This window comes from Hibiscus syriacus, unplaced genomic scaffold, assembly GCF_006381635.1.
Source record: "Hibiscus syriacus cultivar Baekdansim isolate YM2019G1 unplaced genomic scaffold, ASM638163v2 tig00110332_pilon, whole genome shotgun sequence".
Taxonomy (NCBI): Eukaryota; Viridiplantae; Streptophyta; class Magnoliopsida; order Malvales; family Malvaceae; genus Hibiscus; species Hibiscus syriacus.
In genome coordinates, this window is record NW_024062688.1 from 6,852,875 (window position 1) to 6,872,960 (window position 20,086).

Sequence of the window (20,086 nt, forward strand, 5' to 3'; positions counted from 1 at the left end):
TAAGAAAAAACCAGCCTTTTCCGTTGCAGCTCTTCACTTGCTCTTCTGGGAAAATAATGAACGCTTCCAGCAAATAGTTACTAGCTTATATAGCTAATGTGAATAGCTTTGATTATTTTTGTTCTTGTGAATGTTGATTACTTTACTTGATTTCACTATTATACTTGCTTCTACGGTCTTCGTTTTAATGGGAATATTGCTCTTTTCAGCTTTGTTTTTTTCAGTGTGAATTCTGACATTTATGCTTGGGTTTCTCTGGGGGTGTTAAGGAAAGTTCCCCCACATGTCCATTAAAACCTTCTCATTTCACTGGAGTTTGAAATCCCTGTCTCCAAACACCAGTTTTCTCCCTTTTCTTCACAGATGCTCTCCGAATGCTCTCCCCCTCTCATTTCTTCACTACCCACGAAGCCGTTCTCCGAAGCCATGTGTTCCTCAACCCATCTTGTCCCAATCCCATCCCTGTAACCAAAGTCCTCATGATCTAACACAAGCCCGGGAGTCTATTGCAGGGTACCTCCAGCAAATGGGGCTTTCATTGGAGGAATCCATCTCTATAGCTTCTAATTCCCCCAAGTACACGCAAATGCTGGTGGATGGTGTCAAGGAACTGGAGGAATGGAATGCTTGGAATAATGGTGAAGGGGATAATTTGGGGTTTAAGGAAATGGTTATTTGTATTGCCAATGAGAAGGGTGATAATGGAAAGGTTGCCTTTTTGGAGAGTGTGGGTTTGCCTCTCTCTTCTGCCATGGGCATTGCGCGTTATTTGACCTCAGAATCTCTGCCCAGTATAATTCATAAGGTTAGCGAGAAAGCTCATTAAGTTTATGTATATATGTTTTCTACCCCACTTTTTGGTTTGTCACTCAGTAATGCATTCTGATGATCTTTGTTTTGAAAGTAACTCGAATTTACAAAATTCTAGATGTGAAATCATGTTTCATAGGCATTATTTGAATCATGCTTGTCCTTTTTGAATTAATTTGGCCTCAAAAATAGAAACAAAAACATGTGAGCTTTACAAATGAGGAGTTTAACGAAGCAGCCAGAACATCACCCTAATTTTTTCACGTTGAGACACAAGTTGACAAAATCAAATTGTGAACAATGACACCATCACGCCTTAACAGTTACCAGAATGCAGGAATGTTATGGGCTCATATTGTAGGAACTGATGGATATTTTTCAAATTTAGGCAGTATTTAAAAGACGTACCTCTTGATTTCATATGTTGACCTATGATTTGTTGTTTGAGTGTTCCTAGCTATTTCAATTTTTGGTTGAGTTCATACCCCATATTAGTTTCATTAAATAGAAAATTTTCCTGCATAATTGTTTTTCTTTTTGTTCCATATATTATAAGTGAATGACCATTAGGGACTAATTTTTCATGGAGATTTCTTTGACAGATTATATTAGTCTTCTTATTTTCTTCTATAAGCACTGTATTTAAGAAGGCATATGTAGGAAAAAACCTTTGAATTTTTTCTTTTGTATTAACCCTAAAGTGATAATTAGGCCAATTTTTTTTTGGTTTTTGATGGCTTGCTTAGTAGTTGGCGTACATTAGTATTTGACCTACCATATGATCATTGATCAAGCTAACATCTAGTTGTACTCTTGCATTCTTACATGCTCACTCTTCAGTTCATCATCTATTCATTTAGAAGTCTTTTTATCTATGGAATGATCGAAATGTAAATAACCTGTTACAAGGATTTTGGTTATTGGATTTGACGTGTCTAACCTACTGCCTTTTCTTTTTAAGGTTAAAATATTTTTCGAATACTTCACCTTTTGGGTGGTAAAAATCTAAAGAATTCCTTTTGTATATTGGCCATAACTTTGTTCTTTTGGTAACCAGCCCTAATGATCCTTTGGTAGAATATGTGCATGTTCCTGAATCGTAGCTTGGTGCTAAGTTTTTTTTTAATTTTTTTTTTTGCTTTAGTACAATGCTCCTTGTTTTTGTTTTTAAGCTCTTATAGTTGTATCTTGTTGATGTAGGAGAATTTTAAAATTATAGCTTTTAGCCAATCTGATCAAGAAACAATAATGTGATACTTATCTTGCTTCAAATGAGTTCTGCTCTTTCGTGAATCGACCTAAACGAGCTCTTCATCTAAATTTGTTTCCTGGAGTCATTACTTATTTTGGATTTGACTTTTAGGTTAAGTATATGAAGGAAATAATCTTTTCTGTCAGTGATGATAAAGGGATTATTGGGAAAAATGCTCGTCGAATGATGATGCACTTGTCAATTCCTTCTGATGAAGATGTGCAACAAACATTATCCTTCTTTGAGAAGGTATAATATGACTTCCAATCTTTTACCTTATGTGAAATGATATCATGTTTTCTTGCCAAATAATTTTTGTTCCCCCCCCCACCCAAACTTTTCAATCGGCATTTCAGTTGTTCAGTTGCTTCCTGTCATGACAAAATTAAGCAATATATGTTACAGATTGAAGCAAGACGTGGAGGTTTAGAGATGTTGGCTTCATTTGATGTTTCTTTTAGATTTCTGTTGGAATCATTTCCACGTCTTTTATTGTTACCGGTGGAGTCACATTTGGAACCTATTGTTGATTTTCTTGAAAATGTCAGAGTTCCAAGGAGATCTATGGGAAAAGTATTTTTGTTGTTTCCCCCCATCTTGTTTTGCAAGATTCAGGGCATTAAATCAAAAGTTTCGGCTTTTGAGAAGGTACCTTTCATAATTTAAATTCTAAACTGAGTACTGTTCTTTATTTGCAAATGAGATGAACACCTTTCTTTTTTTGTGGATGGCATTCTATTTTAAATTTTAATATGATTTATATGTTGTTTGTCCATAATTGAAGTATTATTTTTATGAATTTTCTTCTAGGTTGGTGCAGCATATGAAGATATTGGGAAAATGTTGCTAAAATATCCGTGGATACTTTCAACAAGTATTCAAGAAAATTATGAGCAGATCCTTTTGTTTTCTGAGGAAGAAAAGGTATACTGATTTTATAACCCAACTTGACCTCCTAACTAGGGTGTATTTGATATACAACAATATAAGAAAGCAGTTATGTCAGTTCACAGTCATGTATTGACTAATCTTAGAAAGTCAGCTGTAAATTCTGGTAGAAGTAGTTAATGAGATTTGCCTTTTAACTCATGTAATACTCGTTCTTTTCTATCTTGACTAATAATACAGATTCTGCTTCTCTTTTCTCTCAATTTTCTTGACTTCTTCTTTGACTTCACTCAAGAGTTGTTCTTTCTCATTAACTCTCTTGTGTTTAGCCTTGACTAACCAATGCACAACAGTCTTACATTTGCCTTATATTCATGTGCTTGACTGTATACTCGGATTATGTGTGATTGTGTTTTGATTTTATCATGATATTCATGGTTTGTTTACAGCTTAATTGAGGTGCTAATGTTTTTTTATTTGTTTTGAAATTGTTAATTGAATTGTTAATAAAAAATAACCAGGAGCTTATTTTTTATAGTTACTAAAAGAAGTTGTTTGAGGATATGATAGTCTCTGAAAGTTGCCATTTGGGTCTGAGAATGTATTCTCCATAGGCAGTTTTATTCTTCTTTGACACTTCCAATTTTATTAATGGACAACCTTTTTTTGTTTTGTTTAATGCTCTTTATTGGTAAGTATTTTTCTTTCCATTTAACCGGACAAGTAATTATGGTTCTGTCAGGCACCTAAAGTTGGTGTTTTGCATCATTTGATTGTATCTCCAAGCATAAATATTCTCAATTGAAGTCATAAACTTGGCTAGACATTTGCATTGTCTTCATTTTCTTTTTTATCGGGATAATGTTTTGTGATGAATTGGATAATATTTGGCTTTAGATACCAAAACCGAGTGTCGATCGAGCAATTAGAAGCTGGCCTCATTTATTGGGTTGTTCTACAAGCAAGCTTAAGTTGATGGTGGATCAGTTTGGTGAATTGGGTATTAGAAACAAGAAACTTGGTCGGGTTATTGCCAAAAGTCCCCAACTGCTATTAAAGAAACCTCAAGAATTTCTCCAGGTTGGTCAAATGTTTGTGTTTTTGAGATACATTTTTTACCAACTACCTTTTGCAGTTTATTCTTCATCCCATCTCTATATGTTGAATGGCCTCTTAAAAAAACAACTAGCTTTAACATACTCTTTTTTTTATGAAAAGTGGATATTTTATTCCTGAATGAAATAGGAAAACACTATGCTCAGGGTCTCATTAAAAAACCTCCCTAACCCTAGATGGAGGAAAAAGAGTACCCCGAGCACAGTTTACATGGAAACAGCAGAAACTTAAAACTCAGTACAGCACTCCTCGGACCACAGCCCCAATTCTTTAACTCTCTCAAAAATGAAGTCACAACTTATGCCCAGAAAACCAAGACCACATACCTGAAACAAGAGCAGTAAGCTCTTCCTAACCAGGAGGGAAGCCTAAAGCTAGCTTAGCTAGCTGATTGGCCGCCAGATTGTATCTCCTAGGGACCTGCTTCGCTATGAAATTCTCCCAATCTATTATTTCTGCCGCAGGTCGGAGAGACTGCACCCATTCCGGGGGATGCGGGGTTGCGCAACCAATTCACCACTATTGCACAATCACTTTCTAAAATCAACTTGGCGGCCTTGAACCATTCTGACCCCAAAAATATCCTAATAGCGTAATCCGCTGCCAAAATCTCCTCTTGCACCAAGGAACCACCCCCAATTGGTACCGGAAAAGTTGCTAGTGTGTGACCATTAGGGTTTAACAACTCCATGCTATATGTTTAAAGGAATGGACATGCAGTGCTGACATGAAAAAATATGAGGATGCTATCCTTCCCATGGTCCTATCAGTTGCTCGTGGACAGTGCCTTGTACCTTTCTGTTTCTACGGATGTTTCGTTATAATTTATCTTAATGATGTTGTAACCATACATATAAATTCTAATTATTGAGAAAGTTTGAAAACTAGACTTATGGAAGGTATCCATCCCTTTTTTGATGCTCCATAATCAATTCTTCCTTGTTGAACTGATTGACTGAAGTTTGATCACACACAACACGCTCACAGGAAGACATATATTTCAGACAGAGGGAGAGGGTCGGGGTTGCTGATGTCTCCTCTGGCTTTTCAATTTTTTGATACTTCTTTCCTTTTAGTTAATTCATTAGCAATAACATGTTTTCATTGCCGTGAAACCAGATTTTTGTTGATTTCTGGGTATTAGGGACAACTCCAGGAGGCCAACTTTGCTGTTTTGCAGTGATCAAGATTGATTGATTTGTTTCTTCAACTGCATAATCCTAGCATGTTGTTTATGAAGCTTAGGTGCTTCTTAAATATAACTTGTATCTCCTCAAGGGTTGTAAAACAGACAAGTCCCCAAGGATTATGAAAGTGAAATTCTGGCATTAAATCTTAACTTCGAAATAATTTATTCATTTTCGGTTTCAATAAATGGACTTGATTTTGCACTGTTTTTGCTTTTGATTTATTCTATTATATATATATATATATATTATTTTCTTATATAATTATGATTATTTCCCCTTTTACAGGTTGTTCTATTTTTCAAAGGTCTCGGTCTTGATCAGGAAAGTGTGGGAAAGCTACTCTCTCGCTGTCCAGAAGTTTTTTCTGCCAACATCGATAAAACTTTGAAGAAAAAGGTTGAATTTCTTGCAGAGTTTGGTATTTCCAGAGACCACCTTCCTATCGTCATCAAAAAATATCCAGAGCTTCTTGTGTCTGACGTGGAGAAAACACTGCTTCCTCGGTAATGCTTTTTATTTCAGTACACTTTGTCTATATTAGTTGAGGTTTTGGTGTGGTGGAAGAATAAACAAATATCAACCAGGCCTCTCAGGGAAAAAACTTTCCAAAAAGAAAATAACATATAATGAAAATCTGAGTGGCACTAATGCCATTGTAGAAGGTATTGAAGGTATTGGCTGAAAGGAAAAGGTACTAAGGCTTTGCTTGGTATGAAGGATGGAAAATTTGTTAATCAAATGGTTAAGATTCATAACCACTTTCTTACTTTGAATCTTAACCATTTGATTAACAAATTTTCTATCCGTCCTCATTTCCATCCTTAATATCAAGCAAGGCCTAAAACTCTTCAGATTTTCCATCAAGTTATAGATCACAAACGAAACGAGTTTTGATGTCAATGCCACATACCCTTCTAATATTGAGGTGCAATGTGTTGAACCAACTTAGGAATGGATATGAAAGTTGGAAATATAAACATTTGGTGTCATGCTTTGTTATTTTTACTTCAATTTTATGGTGAAGACTATGTAAAGTTACAGATTATGCAGTGATGAAAAAAATCAGTGGTGTTGTAACTCAATCAAGTTGTTATATGAACAGGATTAATTATTTGATGGAGATGGGGCTGTCGAGGAGGGAGATCACTTTTATGGTGCGTAGGTTTTCCCCGTTACTAGGATACAGCATCGAGGAGGTATTAAAACCAAAACTGGAATTCCTTTTAAACAGCATGGGAAAGCCAGTGAAGGATGTGGTGAGGTATCCAAGGTTCTTCAGTTATTCACTGGAGAAGAGAATAAAACCCAGATTCTGGGTACTTAAGGGAAGGAATATTGAATGCAGCTTAGAAGAAATGTTAGGGAAAAATGACCAAGAGTTTGCTGCTGAGTTTATGGGAATGCCTTTCGCTACTTTTCAATGAATTGTTTGAACGTTGAAGTGTTTGTAAATTCTTGTTTTTTTGGCAGTGTTGTAAATGTCTTAGTTATGCAATGGCAAGGCAAGGGGGATCTTTTTTATTCCATCGTCCTTTCCAGCTGAGCTTCACATTTCATATGCTTTGCATGTGTCCTGACATACAATGTGCTTTATTTGTTCTTCCGCTCCAGCTCATTACAACCATTTTTCAACTGTTTGTATCTTCCCACCAAGTATTAAAAGAACATCAACTGCTGATGCCAAACCTGTTTAGTAGCATGTTCATTGTAAACTCTGTCACACCATTAATTTTTGACAAAAGTCATCAAAGGCCCCCTGTATTTTTTAAGGAGAATCAACGTGATCCTCATATTTTTTTTTTCTTTTATTGTGGCCATCAAACTCAATGTGGTATTTTAATCAACTTTTTTGTTGTTTGATGTGGCAATTTTATCTGTAATGTTTGAGTTATCAGTTTAACTCATCTGTCACCGTAGATTACCACGGAAACACGGCGAACTGTCCCGTCAACCCTGTGAACTGCTACATCACATCGTAAAGGTAAACGACAAAAAACATTGGTCAAAAAATCACATTGAATTTATTTTCTGAATTAAAGAGTCACGTTAAGAGGGGGGAAATATGATGGCCACATTAATTTTTTTTTAAGTAAGGAACCTTATACCTCTTTACCTTAATTTTTTTCCAACCCTTTTTCTATTAGTATCCGCGGACGATGGTGGTTGTAAATATTTATTTTCTTTAACCTTTATTTCCCCACGATTAATTTTATTTTATTTTACTTTTGAATATTTCAATCTTTAACTCAATTTATTTTCTTTTTCTAACAGAAGTTCTTATGTAATTGTTTATTTTCTAATAATAATATGACATAGAAACCTTTTAAATAATATGGAAAAACAATATATTTTGATGTAAAAGAAAAAGACAAACTCATTCCTATAAAATCCATCCCATAAAAATGCTCCTGTAACAGATAGCCATTTCGGAATTAACTTCAAATCTTGATATCTCATAAGTTGAAGACTAACTAACCACTGGGCCTTGGCTGTTCGAGGAACCTTCTTTATTCCTATCATTTTCAAGCTATTTTATTTTTTATTTGTAAATTAATGGGTTTTTAACGATTTACGTTTGTTTTATAGATATTTTGGGTTCACCGCTATTTCTTTTTAATTCCAAATCAGCCTTTTTTTCAGTTTGACACATCATTAAAAAAATTTGCAAAAAGAAAAAATCACTTCACTGAGAAAGATTTTATACCAAACACTTCGACCTCGAAACACATTTATTCCTTGTGTGTCAAATTTCATTTAACAAACGACTAGAAAATGGTAATGAAATGAAACACTAGTTTGACAAGGAAAATGTTAGGTGCCTAAAAAAGTATATTTTGTCATTTTGGGGACTTGTTCTGTAATAAAGCCTAAAAAGAAAGTTAAAAGTGACAAGTGTTATCATTGTGGTTAAGAAAGCATTCGATCATTACGTATAAACTGAAAATAATATTCTCAATTGATACGATAGAAATCAAATTAATTCACAACTTTATTCGCACAATAATACACAACTATAATACAAAATCCAACACAAATAATTTGAAAAATTATTATTAGTATGAAAGTAAAACTAATTTAGTTTTATGGAAACCGGAACTATCCAATTTCTCTCTATGTAGTAAATATTTATATACCAATCAGACTTGGTAAGAACTTTGACAACATGCAAAAGACATTCATAACATTATCTCAAGACAGAATATCAAAATCAACGGTTTCAGACAGTGAACCAAACATGAACATGGCATATTATCCATAAAACAAAAATTTGATACCTGCAGTTGATATCACTGCTGGTTCTGCTGCCTTTGCTGTACAAAATTGGGGTTATTTTGAAGAGCTACCATATTAGATTGCAAATTCTGGGCAGTGCCCATATTACCAAATGCACCTTGCTGCTGCTGCTGCTGTGGCTGCATGGTCATAAGCCCCCCAGGATTGGATCCCATATTAAACACTGCATGCAAAAATGCCCAAAATCAAAATGTTCAAGTCTCGACTCACATCGAACAGTTCACGAATGAGGAAATAAGCAACCAAGCACCACTAGATATAATATGTTATGCATATATGAAAGAACGTCAAGATCATTATCATTCATACTTTGGTCACTTAAGATTTGAGATGAGTGTGTCCGCTGAGGAGTGCTACCAGGTAGTCCATACTGCAAAAAGAATTGAACTGAATGAATGAGTTACATTATACTTTTTTTTATAAGAATTGGAGGTCTCGTTAAAAAATAAGGGTTTAGGGTTATGACAAAAAATAATGTATGCAGGCATATAAATAAGGACAAATATACAGATGCACTAGATACAAATACAGCTATCGGGAAAAAATGGTTATATGCCAAGGATCTACCCGATTTGCTGCAAAATAATGTGTTTCGGCAATCCAAACTACATAGAGCCTTGAACAAGATGTGACAATCTCTAACAGCATGAAAGGGAACACGACTGAGAGCTGGGAAACAAGAAGATTACTATACTGCACTTACCTAAGTTTGCATCTATGGCCAAAGCTCCCTTACTCTTATTTTTACGCTTTTTTAACTAACTTCTCTTTCTAGTTTATTAGATAATAAATACAAATGCTAAGGACCGTCAACAATGTGTTTAAAATAAAATAGGAAAAACAGATATTACTAATCAGTCGTATACAGAGAACCAAAGATCAAAGGCTTAGCTAACAGCTCTTTTAGTCTTTCTTTATTTAGAGTCCTTATTTTTAATTTTCTTACTTTTAAGTCTTTTATTCAAACAAGTAAACCTAAGTAACCTCTATTTAAAGAGGATGGTTGGCAGCAATAAAGTTAAGTCAGAATTTTTTTAATTACAGAGGTTTAAGACATATTTCTAAGAAGACTAAGGTTGGTAACTCCCTTTGACGAGTTGCACGCATTTTTCATGGGTCACTCTTGCGGTATGAATCGTATAATGGGGAAAGCCCCCTTGATCGAAGCAGATTTCCTTACAAATTGTCTGGGTAACCGGATCCGTAACCTGTGAACATAACTTGGCATCAGAGCCAGACACCATGGGAGATTCCAACATCAAAGAAGAATTGAAACAAGAGTGGTGGAATGGTTGCAAGTGTCATACTACTCAAGACCAAATTGGATAGTCAGTTGAAACAACTGTTGCTACAATGACAAGTGCTGGTTGGTCTCAATCAAAACCGCCAAAGGGAGTCAGATGGGGCAGCGAAAGTATTAATCACTTCGGTATTCATCCTTACAAACTGGACAATCAACTAAGATATGGGGCATGACAGGCAGGCAGTATTAGGTTCGAGTGTATGCATAGCAACACCCCCACTTCTTTTATCAAAAAGTTGAGTAGTTCAGAGATGGCAGAATGAAGGGCCAAGTGTCTATGCTTCAACTGTGACGGCCCGTACTCCATTGCGCAATGTAAAAAAATATTTTGGTTAGAGAAAAAGGATCATGATGAAGATTGCGTTGAATCAATGACGAAGAGAGGCAATGATTATTATTTTTAGAAAGGAAATATAATTTCCTTGGTTTAAGTTTTTTTTCCAAACAAGTAAACCTATGTAATCTCTATTTAAATAGCCTGACTGGCAGCAACAAAGTTAAGTCAGAATTTTATTTTAATTACAAAGGTTTAAGACATTCTTTTCTAATGAACTCCTTTTGACTAGTTCCACACGTTTGTCATAGGTTACTCTTGCGGCAAAACTCATAATGAGGGAAGCCCACCCAATCAAAGCAACTTCCCCTACAAGTCATTCAGTAACCCGATCCTTAACTCGTGGATGTAACACAAGTCTAGAGGTAAAACCAATGATTCAGTTCATAACAAGTGAAAGTTTCAAAGCTTTTAAATATGCACCAGATCTGCACCATCTAAATACCCAAGAACAAGGAATTATGAGGTTTCTATAGGAAATTTCTAGAAGCAAATCAAACAAACAAGAATTTGTACACATCACCCACTCAGAACTATGGAACTGAAAATTTCTAAGCTTTTGATATTTACACAAAGGATACCTACAAGGACAGCTCCATTCATGAAGAACATAAAAGCTTAAAATGTCATTTTTAAGGCTAAATACTTATTTCGAACCTATACTATAGTGAAATTCTTACTTTGGCCAATTTACTATTTTTTCAGTCAGATTGTCCCCTGAAATTTCATTCCATTATCACGTTACCCCCTAGACCATTCCCGTTAAAAAAAGTAGACATAGTCCAGTGGCATGCTGCCATTTGTAATAAAAAACATCGATAATTCTTGAAAAAAATCTAAAAAGTTATTTAAAAAACCCCAAATTTTATTAAAAAGAACTGAACAAAATAGAATTTTTTATATTTTTCAATTTTTAGGATTTTTTATATTTTATGATTATTTTAAATAAATTAAGAATAATTACATTTTTAATAAATATAATTTCAAAAAACATAAATTTTGATTTTTTTCATAATTTTCTGGAAACTTTTACATTTTTATGCTTTTATTTAAAAAATTTTGCTATTTTGAGAATATTTTGAACATTTATTACACGTAGCAACTCCTAATTGGGTCCCATGACATTTTTTTAACGAAAATGGTCAAGAACAGAATAGACGGTATGAAAGTTGATTGGAAAAAATAGTAAAGGGAAAACTTGAGAATTTCACTAAAATACAAGGGCCAAAATAGGTATAAGCTTTTCTAAATACTACAATAATAAGAGACGAGATAAATTTAGCAAACTGCATGATTTGCATGAAGAAGGGAAGTCTCACAAAGGAAAAGAAACTCGGCAAAACCATTAGCAACTAACCTGCATCCTTGGTAAGAGTGACTGAGAAGACATAGTTGCAGACATGTTTGGGATCTAAACCAAGACATTAAAAGATTGAAACAATTAAAGAAATAACTTCAATAGAAAAAAGAAGACAAATAAACATTACGAAACTATACAAAGATAAATAAGTAAATTGCATTTATTATTATTGAAAGTGCAACATAAATGACCATAACAAGTAAATAAAAGATAAAACATAGAAAACATTCCAAAATGACAATTTTAGTAGTCAATTTATAACATAATAAATAAAGAAAGACAGCAAATGCATGTTTCATGCACTTGTACAAGAACAAGAGTAGTGCCCAACTGGCCATAAAGGTTATAGCTTAATAACTATTCCAATATACTAAGCACTCAGAAGATGAAACACGACACTAGAAATAAAGAGGTGCATAGGAGCCACCAAGATGAAAAACTTACAGTTTTCTAAAGAAAAGTTGTCAAAATAAAAACATTTGTTCACATGTTACAATTTACAGCAAGCTACATTTGTTGAAAGAAAGGTTGAAAAAGCATTAAAGGAAACACAACTGTTATAGAACCCTTGCTGAAAAAAGCAAATATAGAAGCGCTTGTGAATAGAATGATGAGAACTGCTGAAGTTGATATGCAAAGCTATGCCTAAAATTTAAGAATATGTATCACCCACAATTCATAATCTTTAAGGAATATTTCATTTCATCCTTCTGACCTAAATCTATCATATTTACAAAACCATATTAGATTCTTTGAGATCCATCCTTTTATCAGTCAACACTAAAATCTGGGTCGAATTTGACACATCAGCACGATGTGTATGCCCATGTGGATAAATCCAGCAAAATAGTGAATAATATGTTTTACATGGCATAATTTTTTTTTACCATTTACCTTACTATAACAGCATACGCTTTCTTATTTGATAACTTCTTCACCAAATTGACATTAAGCATTGAACAGAAAATAGGAATAACAGGTCACGTCAAACTCCAGTTTTAAGGTCCATAACAGGAAAAAATCAAAATTGCTAGTATCATACTTTAGGTCACCTAGATTTGCTGGAGCTAAAAACCTTTTGAAAATCACATGAACATTAACCAACCAACAATACCACCAATATGCATCCATCACAATTTACCGACGACTAAAACAAAAAGAAATACTATTAGAAAAAGAAGTTATTTTCTTTTGTCCGAGTCAATAGTCCTATTTCTTCCTTCACTCGTAACTGAGTTTATTTTCGATCAATACTTCAAAAGGCTTTTTCAATCCTAGTAACTATCTGTTCAATGACTATGGAGGATGCTAGGTACCATCAAAGCATTCTCTTCAAGAACATTAACAAATACATGATTACTAAATACACAAATTAAATGCACAAATTTGTGGTGTTAGTTTGCTGTTTAAGTGTTATATTGTTTCACAAGTTTGTAGGATCTGGCTTTGTATTATTCTTATATTAATAAAATCTTCGGCACTCTTTTCCTCCTTCCAATGTCCTTCACGTTACTGTTGTAACATGGAGGTTATGAAGGGGTTTTTTAATGAGGCCTACTCTATTTCTATAAAAAAAATGCACAAATTAATGTTAATAAATCAAAGCACCATAATATAATGAACAAGCAAACAGAATATCATTTGAATTTCTACTTTAAGTCCTAAATCTTAGGCAGACACATTCCTTTTTTTTTTTTGATAGGAATAGGAGGTCTCATTAAAAACCTCCCTCATAGTTGCCTCTTGAGAAGAGGCAACTAGCGGAAGGAGGAAAAGAGTACCTCAATAGATTAATAAACCAAAATTACAGAAGATTACAGCTTACATAATAAACACCCAAAGTTAAAAAACCAACCAGAACCCCGCTAGAGCTGAAGACATTCAACCTATTCCCTCCTTAGCTAACTTGGCAGACACATTCCTAAGCAGAGAAGCAAGAGACAAATGTGCCATCAATCTGTTATTTCTTTCATTAGAATGCAAAAACCTAATTCAAATGAACAACTCTATCCAATGATAAGTTCCATTTTAAGATGGGGAGCAGTGGAGATTATAGATAATGCTTTAGAAGAATAAACACAAGAGCACAAAATAAAACAAATTGAAGAGTCATATAACTAACCATCTGAGTACTTGGTGTCCCTTGAGCAGCATTGAATAGTGCAGTATTTGCTGGACTGGAGAATTGGCCTAAATGACGACTCAACTGATTTCCTTGATTGAGTTGGCTTTGGCCTATACCATGCTGCACATGTCCTGGGGGAAGTTGTCTACCCTGAAATTGCTGATGACCCAAGGGTTGGGAAAACTGCATCTGACCATGTAACTGATGGAAAGAGAATCAGGTTTTAGTTAAACCAATAGCATGAAGAGGTGTGTTTTAGAAGGGTAAAAACAAGTTTCCTCGGAAAAATTGCCCCATGTTAGATCCAAGAAAATGAAAGATAAAATCACACATTTTAAAGGCTCACTTCACAAAGACGCATCAACACACCACTATCAAGTGTAGCGCTGATTTAAAGAATAACTTTATCATAGTTCACACTTCACTATCATATCCAAGTTTAAACGAGAACAGTAAAGTATAATAAATATCCACCATCTTTTTAATTTTGCAATCTTTGCAAGAGGTACTTTTTAAAATTTTGTTGTCAGATCTGCTGTATAAAACACAACCCACTATCAAGCCCTGCGAGGTCTTACTTAAACCTCTATCTAATAAAAGCTATCCAAGTGCAGGCAACAAGCTCCAATGACTCAATAGAAATAAACCCATTTCCCAAACTCTAAATACTTAATTTTTACTAGGTTATGGGCTATAATGATATTCAAAAGCACAAAAAGAACGGCCTACTCTATTTCTATAAAAAAAAAAGCACAAAAAGAACCATATGGGTTTTTTATCTCAAATACCCATAGCTGGAAATGCAATATATATACACGAAAATGCATTTGTAATTTGGCATAAATTTCAGATAGAACATGAAGGAAGAAAACGAAGTTACCGATTGAAATTTCTGCTGAGTCTGACCCTGCAGATCATGAAGCGGCAGCTGATTCTGCACCAAAGATATGATTGTTCATAATTATTACACAACTATAATGGCTGGGAAGAATGTGAAGTGATTCTATATTTCAACCGGAGATATTGGTGCACCTAGGCCCTCAGGCGCAGCTAAAAGCAGCAAAACCGCTTTTCAGCCACTAGGCAAGGCAATTTCAAAGAGGCAGCAGCTGTACTGTACTTTATTCTAGGCGCAAAAAAGCCAGCTTCACCGCTTGACCCTTCAGTATATTCTTTCTTATTTTGGATGTCAAAATACCATAAATGTTGTTTATTTTACCAATTCGAATCCCACCCACCAACTTGATTAAAATTTCAGAACAAATATAAAAAACCGTAATGTCAAACCTTCCACCTTTATCTACCCATTTTTTTCTCAATCTCACTGTTGTTAAGGCTCCCGCCTAGGCACTAAGGCGTAGCAAAATTGACAATTATGCCTTTAACTATCTTAGCCGGGGTCATTTAAATTGAGCACATGCCTCCATGCGCGTTATGCCGCCTTCCACTTCAACACTAGGCAATAAAAAAGCTGGCTTTACTGAATTGAAGTCTAGTTTTAAGTTTCAACTTTTCTTGGTAAAACCATAAAAATGCTTTTAACTTTTAAGTTTCTTCACTTTCTATTTCTATTTTTTAGTTAAGATTCATCGAAGCGGCGAATGGTGATGCCTCATCAACTTTTAACCCTCGTTCCATTTTTTATTTTAAAATTTGAATACTTTTTTTTTATAGGATTAAAATTTGAATACTCCTATACATTTAACTTTAAAAAAAAAAAAACTCAAATACCATTATGCCCACTTTTAGGTTTTTTTAACTCAAAATACCATTTTTTATTTTATTAATTATAAATCCACTAGTTATCGAAACTCAAGACTTCAATGTCAAAATCTCAAACTCGGGTGAACATTTTTTAATTATTATTCTCTTATCAGTTCTACTCCTTTTAATTTGCGTTCCCCTATTTTTATTTTTATCATATTTTTTCTTTAATTACTAAACTTAAATAATGATTAAATTTGAATTTATAAAACAAACTATATTAAAATTTAGGGTTAGCATATTTTTGGTACTTGAAGTTTTCTATAAGGTTCATATTGATATTTGTTCTTTTTTGTCTAAATTGATACCTGAATTTGGTTTCTTGCACACATTTTGATATCTAAACTTGGCTTCACCATATAAGCTGAATGTGTCAAACTCAAGTACCAAAATGTATGATAGAAGTTTAGGTACAACTTTGGACAAAAAAATCATACTCCCTCGGTCCTACTAAATTTTTCACTTCCGAATTTTGTTGGTCAGATTTTTTAAACTTCGACAATAATTATTTTAAATAATTAAATTTTATAAAATATATATTTAAAAACTACTTGATTGAAGGTTTTTAAAATAATTTTTCACATTTTTTACCAACAATAAGTCGAAGTTAGAAAAAAATTAACCATAAAAAGTCAATAAGTTACAATTTTAGTAGGACAGAGGGCGTAAGTACTAATGTGAATCCTAAACCAAGTTCAAGTATCAAATAATGTATTATATCTAAAATCTATCTTAACTGAATAATTATCATCTCCTACAATTTTTCATATACATTCCATATGTGTGTGTATGCATCTTATTTTAGTCTGGCGAGCACCTTTTTTGCACCTTGCATCTCGAGCTATATAGAGGACTCTGGGCCATTAGTGCGCCTAGCACCCTTGACAACACTGCTCAATCTCTCTCTACTCTGCTATTTTTTCTTTTAATTCTTTTTTCCTTTATGTTTGATTTTAAAGTGTACTTTAGAGTTTAAAAACAGGAGACGTTGCCCTATTTTAGTGTTAAAAAACAGAGATCTGTTTTTGGCATTGTAAAGTGTATTGTAATTCTCTTTTTCTAATCTGTATTTGGAGAAAAGATTTTACCTTACTAATTATTATTTATTATTTGCATTTATTTCATAATTTTTTATGTACACTTCTCATATATATTATAAGTATGTGCCTTATATTAGTCAGGTGAGGGCACCTTTGGCACCCTGCACCTCAAGCTATATAGAGGTCTCAGTGCTTCAAGTGTGTCTGGCACACTTAACAACACTGATTTCAACAAAACAAACATAAAAACTTGATCAAATTTGTTTAAAATCATAAGATTCAGCAAAAATAGCCCTTACCACATGATAATTTTGCAAATCTTTCCAACGCAACCAAGAGTCACAGTTATTAAGTAAAATCACAGCATAAGCTTACATGCATATGCACAAATAGATGTAAATATGTCATGAGTTACTCGATGGTCATGATGCCCCCACAAAAACAACAAAACCAAAAAACATTAATATTTATACCTGTCCCAGTCCTTGCATCGTAGATTGCCTAAACTGTTGTTGAGCAAGGAGTTGCTGTTGATGCTGCGGTAATTGCATCATTTTTTGCCTTTGTTGCTGCTGGTGTTGCTGCTGCTGCAGTTGCTGCGATTGTTGCTGAGGAGATGGTGTGTTCATCATAGTCGTCCCAGACCTTGGTGAGTTGGCATATGGAAGGGGAGAAGTTGTGGTGTTATCAAAGGAGGTAGCACTAGTAGCAGCAGGAGAAGCAGCTGATCTACCGATAAGTTGTGCTCCAGTAGCCTGAAATGAGAAGACTAGAAGAGTAAAGCTATTGCAGCCAATATGAACTTTGAACTTCAGAAAATAAGACAACCAGAAATGATACAGAAAGTTGTCATAGGATCAGAATCAGTTGATAAGTCTAATCAAACTGTAATGCTTAAAATAGAACAGATCTGTTTGTGTCTTCCATGAATGACATGTAAACGGAGAAGATGAAGCATTAATCAAGAACAGGATCCTAATGTGGACTTTGCAGTAGGCCAATGCCCATAATATAGTTGCTATAATGGTTAAATTTACACATAAATGAGAACATTGTTTTACATTATCCTACACCTAGCACCATCTAACGAGAATGATGAGAACATATGGAGCCCACAATCATTTGATATACAACATATAGCAGCCCCAGAATTTGATCAAAGAGAGTCCAAAATTGAGATCATAAAAACTTGGACATCACTGTTTCTCTTTCAAAATCAGATATTAAATGAGATGACACTAATCACAATAACACAAATATCCTTTTCACCTTGCAGTTCGACAAAAACCTACAGGTTTACTTGCAAGTAGGTTTATGAAATAACCGATTAAAGGAAACTCATCGACTAACCAGTAATAAAGACCCTTGACTGCCAATGTTGTTTGACATAAGAGGAGAGTTCTTCATATACATGCCTGTAATAAAAATTCAAAAATGCTACTAAACAGTACTAGAAACTTCCTAGTATTTTAAGAGAATAAATAAATTACAATAGTTGCAAAAAAATTACCAGATGAATCAGTAAAAGAATGCACTCCATCAGTTGCAGGCATAATATCCACCAAATGCAGTGGAAGCGAAGGTGTAATCTGCTTCTGATCTGCTGGCAGACGCAGACCTACATACAAAGACCAATCAATAACTGGTTGATAAGTATGTTAAGATCAAAGTACTAGACCTTTCTCTAAAACATAAATAGCCATTCAAATCTTAGAAGCCAACTCTAAAGAGATATCTAAAATTCCATTAAACTTCAATTAACCATAGAAACCAATGCAGAAAACATTCATCTAGCATTCTATTAAATTTCAATTACTTCAACCATTGTATCAATTGGCAGAACTTGATCATCTATGACCAATGTGCATTCCTGCAAAAGTCTATAAGGAAACTATAATAGAATTTCCAAATTTAGACCTATTTTCAATGAGCAAAATAAATTGAACCGACAAGCATTCCATATCAGCCAGCTTAGCATAAATTAACATTCTCGTGATTATGAGCAGCTCAATCAGATTTTTCAGCCCAGGAAGACATTAAAGGGCATAGATTATCCCCTCAAACTATCAGTTGAAATCCATTTGTTGCCTGCTGCAGCAAAAACTAGAAAGATATATTGTTACATCTGATTGGTCTAAATATAGTTTCTACACTAACAACTACAGACTATCACCTTCACCAAAATTAACTGCAGCACGGAGTAAGTTCTCTTGTTCTTGAATTTTAGCAGCCTGCCCCTTATCAAGAGTGGGAAGAATGGCTGGCCCTTGACGAGAGCCAAAACAGTATGCTTTGCGGGTATCAGCTAATACTTTCTCAGCACTTTCACAGGCAGCTGCAATCATATCTATTCTAGCCTGTAAAACGAGTTATGTCACATGCCTGAAAATAACCAGATTCAACCAGAAAATCAAAGATTGTATGACACTAGCTCACTTTTAACTTTTCAATTTGTGAAGGTATTGGCAGATTTTGCATTCCTAGAAGCAACTGCTCTCGCTTCAAATTATCCTCCACTTCCATCTCGGGCAGTAGCTTTGAGGATAACATAACCGGTAATACTGCAGCCAAATAATAGGATTTAATTACTCAGTAATTACTATGAATAAAGATAAGGCATTATTGCCAATCCAAATATCGGCATTTAAAGGGTAAAAACAGCTAATAAACTCGAAGCATAACGTACTGGGAGCATTGTCAGCATTAACATTTTTGGGATGAACAACGAAAGCTTTCGAAACCTTTTTTATTTCATCCACAATGTTGAAAAGCTCGAGATTCACCATCGAATATTGACCCAAAATATCCTGCCTGTTTTACCAAAAAAACAAAAAAGAGGAAACCATAAACATGTATGAAAGCCTGACGATTCAAGGTTAGAAAAGAAAGAACGAGAAAAGAGAGGACCATTTGGGGCTGGTATTAGTGCGAGAATAGGCGTCGAAGTCTTCAAGGATGCGAGTTATGGCCTTGAAAAGGGAAATTGCCCTGGTCTTTAGAGATTCCAGATTGAGCTGTTGTTGCAGCGCCTGATTCAATCTCTCCGCCCCTGCCCCTGCCACTGCCTGATTCTGCTGCGGTGGCTGCGACGACGGCTGCGATGGGTCCTGAATCATTCCCTCCATTTTTCTTTAGAATAATCTTAAATCTTCTTCAAGATTACAGTGTTTCGACTTGTTCGGGGATAGTTAATAGATGGGTTTAACTTAGGTAACCGTCCGTAAAACAATAGGTTAAAATATACTTCAAGTCCCTATATTCCTTATAAATTTGAAATTTAATCTTTATACTTCTATTGATAAATATTTAATTCCGTTGGAGATTGATTTGGCAACGTTTTGGAGTTGATTTTCTTGTGTTTTGTGCATCAGTATCATTGGAGTGAGTGGATTCACATTCTTTTCTTGATTTGCATTTTTTATGTTGAAATAGGAGTTAGGGATAGGTGTTAATCATATTCTACGACACCAGTAAATGATCTTGTTTTTAATTAATATTGATAAAGAATTATGATGCATTAGATGTATGCGATCATGATAAACATGAAATATATGACATGTGCACCGATGTTACTTAGGGATAATATCGAATCAGATTTTTGGTCAACTTG

At 34.4% G+C, this 20,086-nt stretch overlaps 2 protein-coding genes across 2 annotated transcripts; one reads left to right on the top strand and one right to left on the bottom strand.

Annotated features, from left to right (window-relative positions):
• Positions 1-175: 175 nt before the first annotated feature.
• On the top strand, positions 176-6,782 carry LOC120119612 (transcription termination factor MTERF2, chloroplastic-like). The gene is made up of 7 exons (XM_039139426.1): positions 176-805; positions 2,174-2,311; positions 2,468-2,710; positions 2,873-2,986; positions 3,848-4,030; positions 5,542-5,759; positions 6,359-6,782. The coding sequence occupies exons 1-7, from the start codon at positions 284-286 to the stop codon at positions 6,678-6,680; spliced, it is 1,740 nt and encodes a 579-aa protein (XP_038995357.1). The 5' UTR covers positions 176-283; the 3' UTR covers positions 6,681-6,782.
• A 1,695-nt stretch (positions 6,783-8,477) lies between these two features.
• Positions 8,478-19,601, bottom strand: LOC120119613 (mediator of RNA polymerase II transcription subunit 8-like). Its single transcript, XM_039139427.1, has 12 exons — positions 19,384-19,601; positions 19,163-19,287; positions 18,913-19,037; positions 18,650-18,833; positions 17,987-18,094; positions 17,827-17,891; positions 16,950-17,231; positions 14,553-14,606; positions 13,670-13,873; positions 11,545-11,598; positions 8,860-8,920; positions 8,478-8,713 (listed from the first exon to the last, which is right to left on the bottom strand). The coding sequence occupies exons 1-12, from the start codon at positions 19,599-19,601 to the stop codon at positions 8,544-8,546; spliced, it is 1,650 nt and encodes a 549-aa protein (XP_038995358.1). The 3' UTR covers positions 8,478-8,543.
• Between the last annotated feature and the right edge of the window lie 485 nt (positions 19,602-20,086).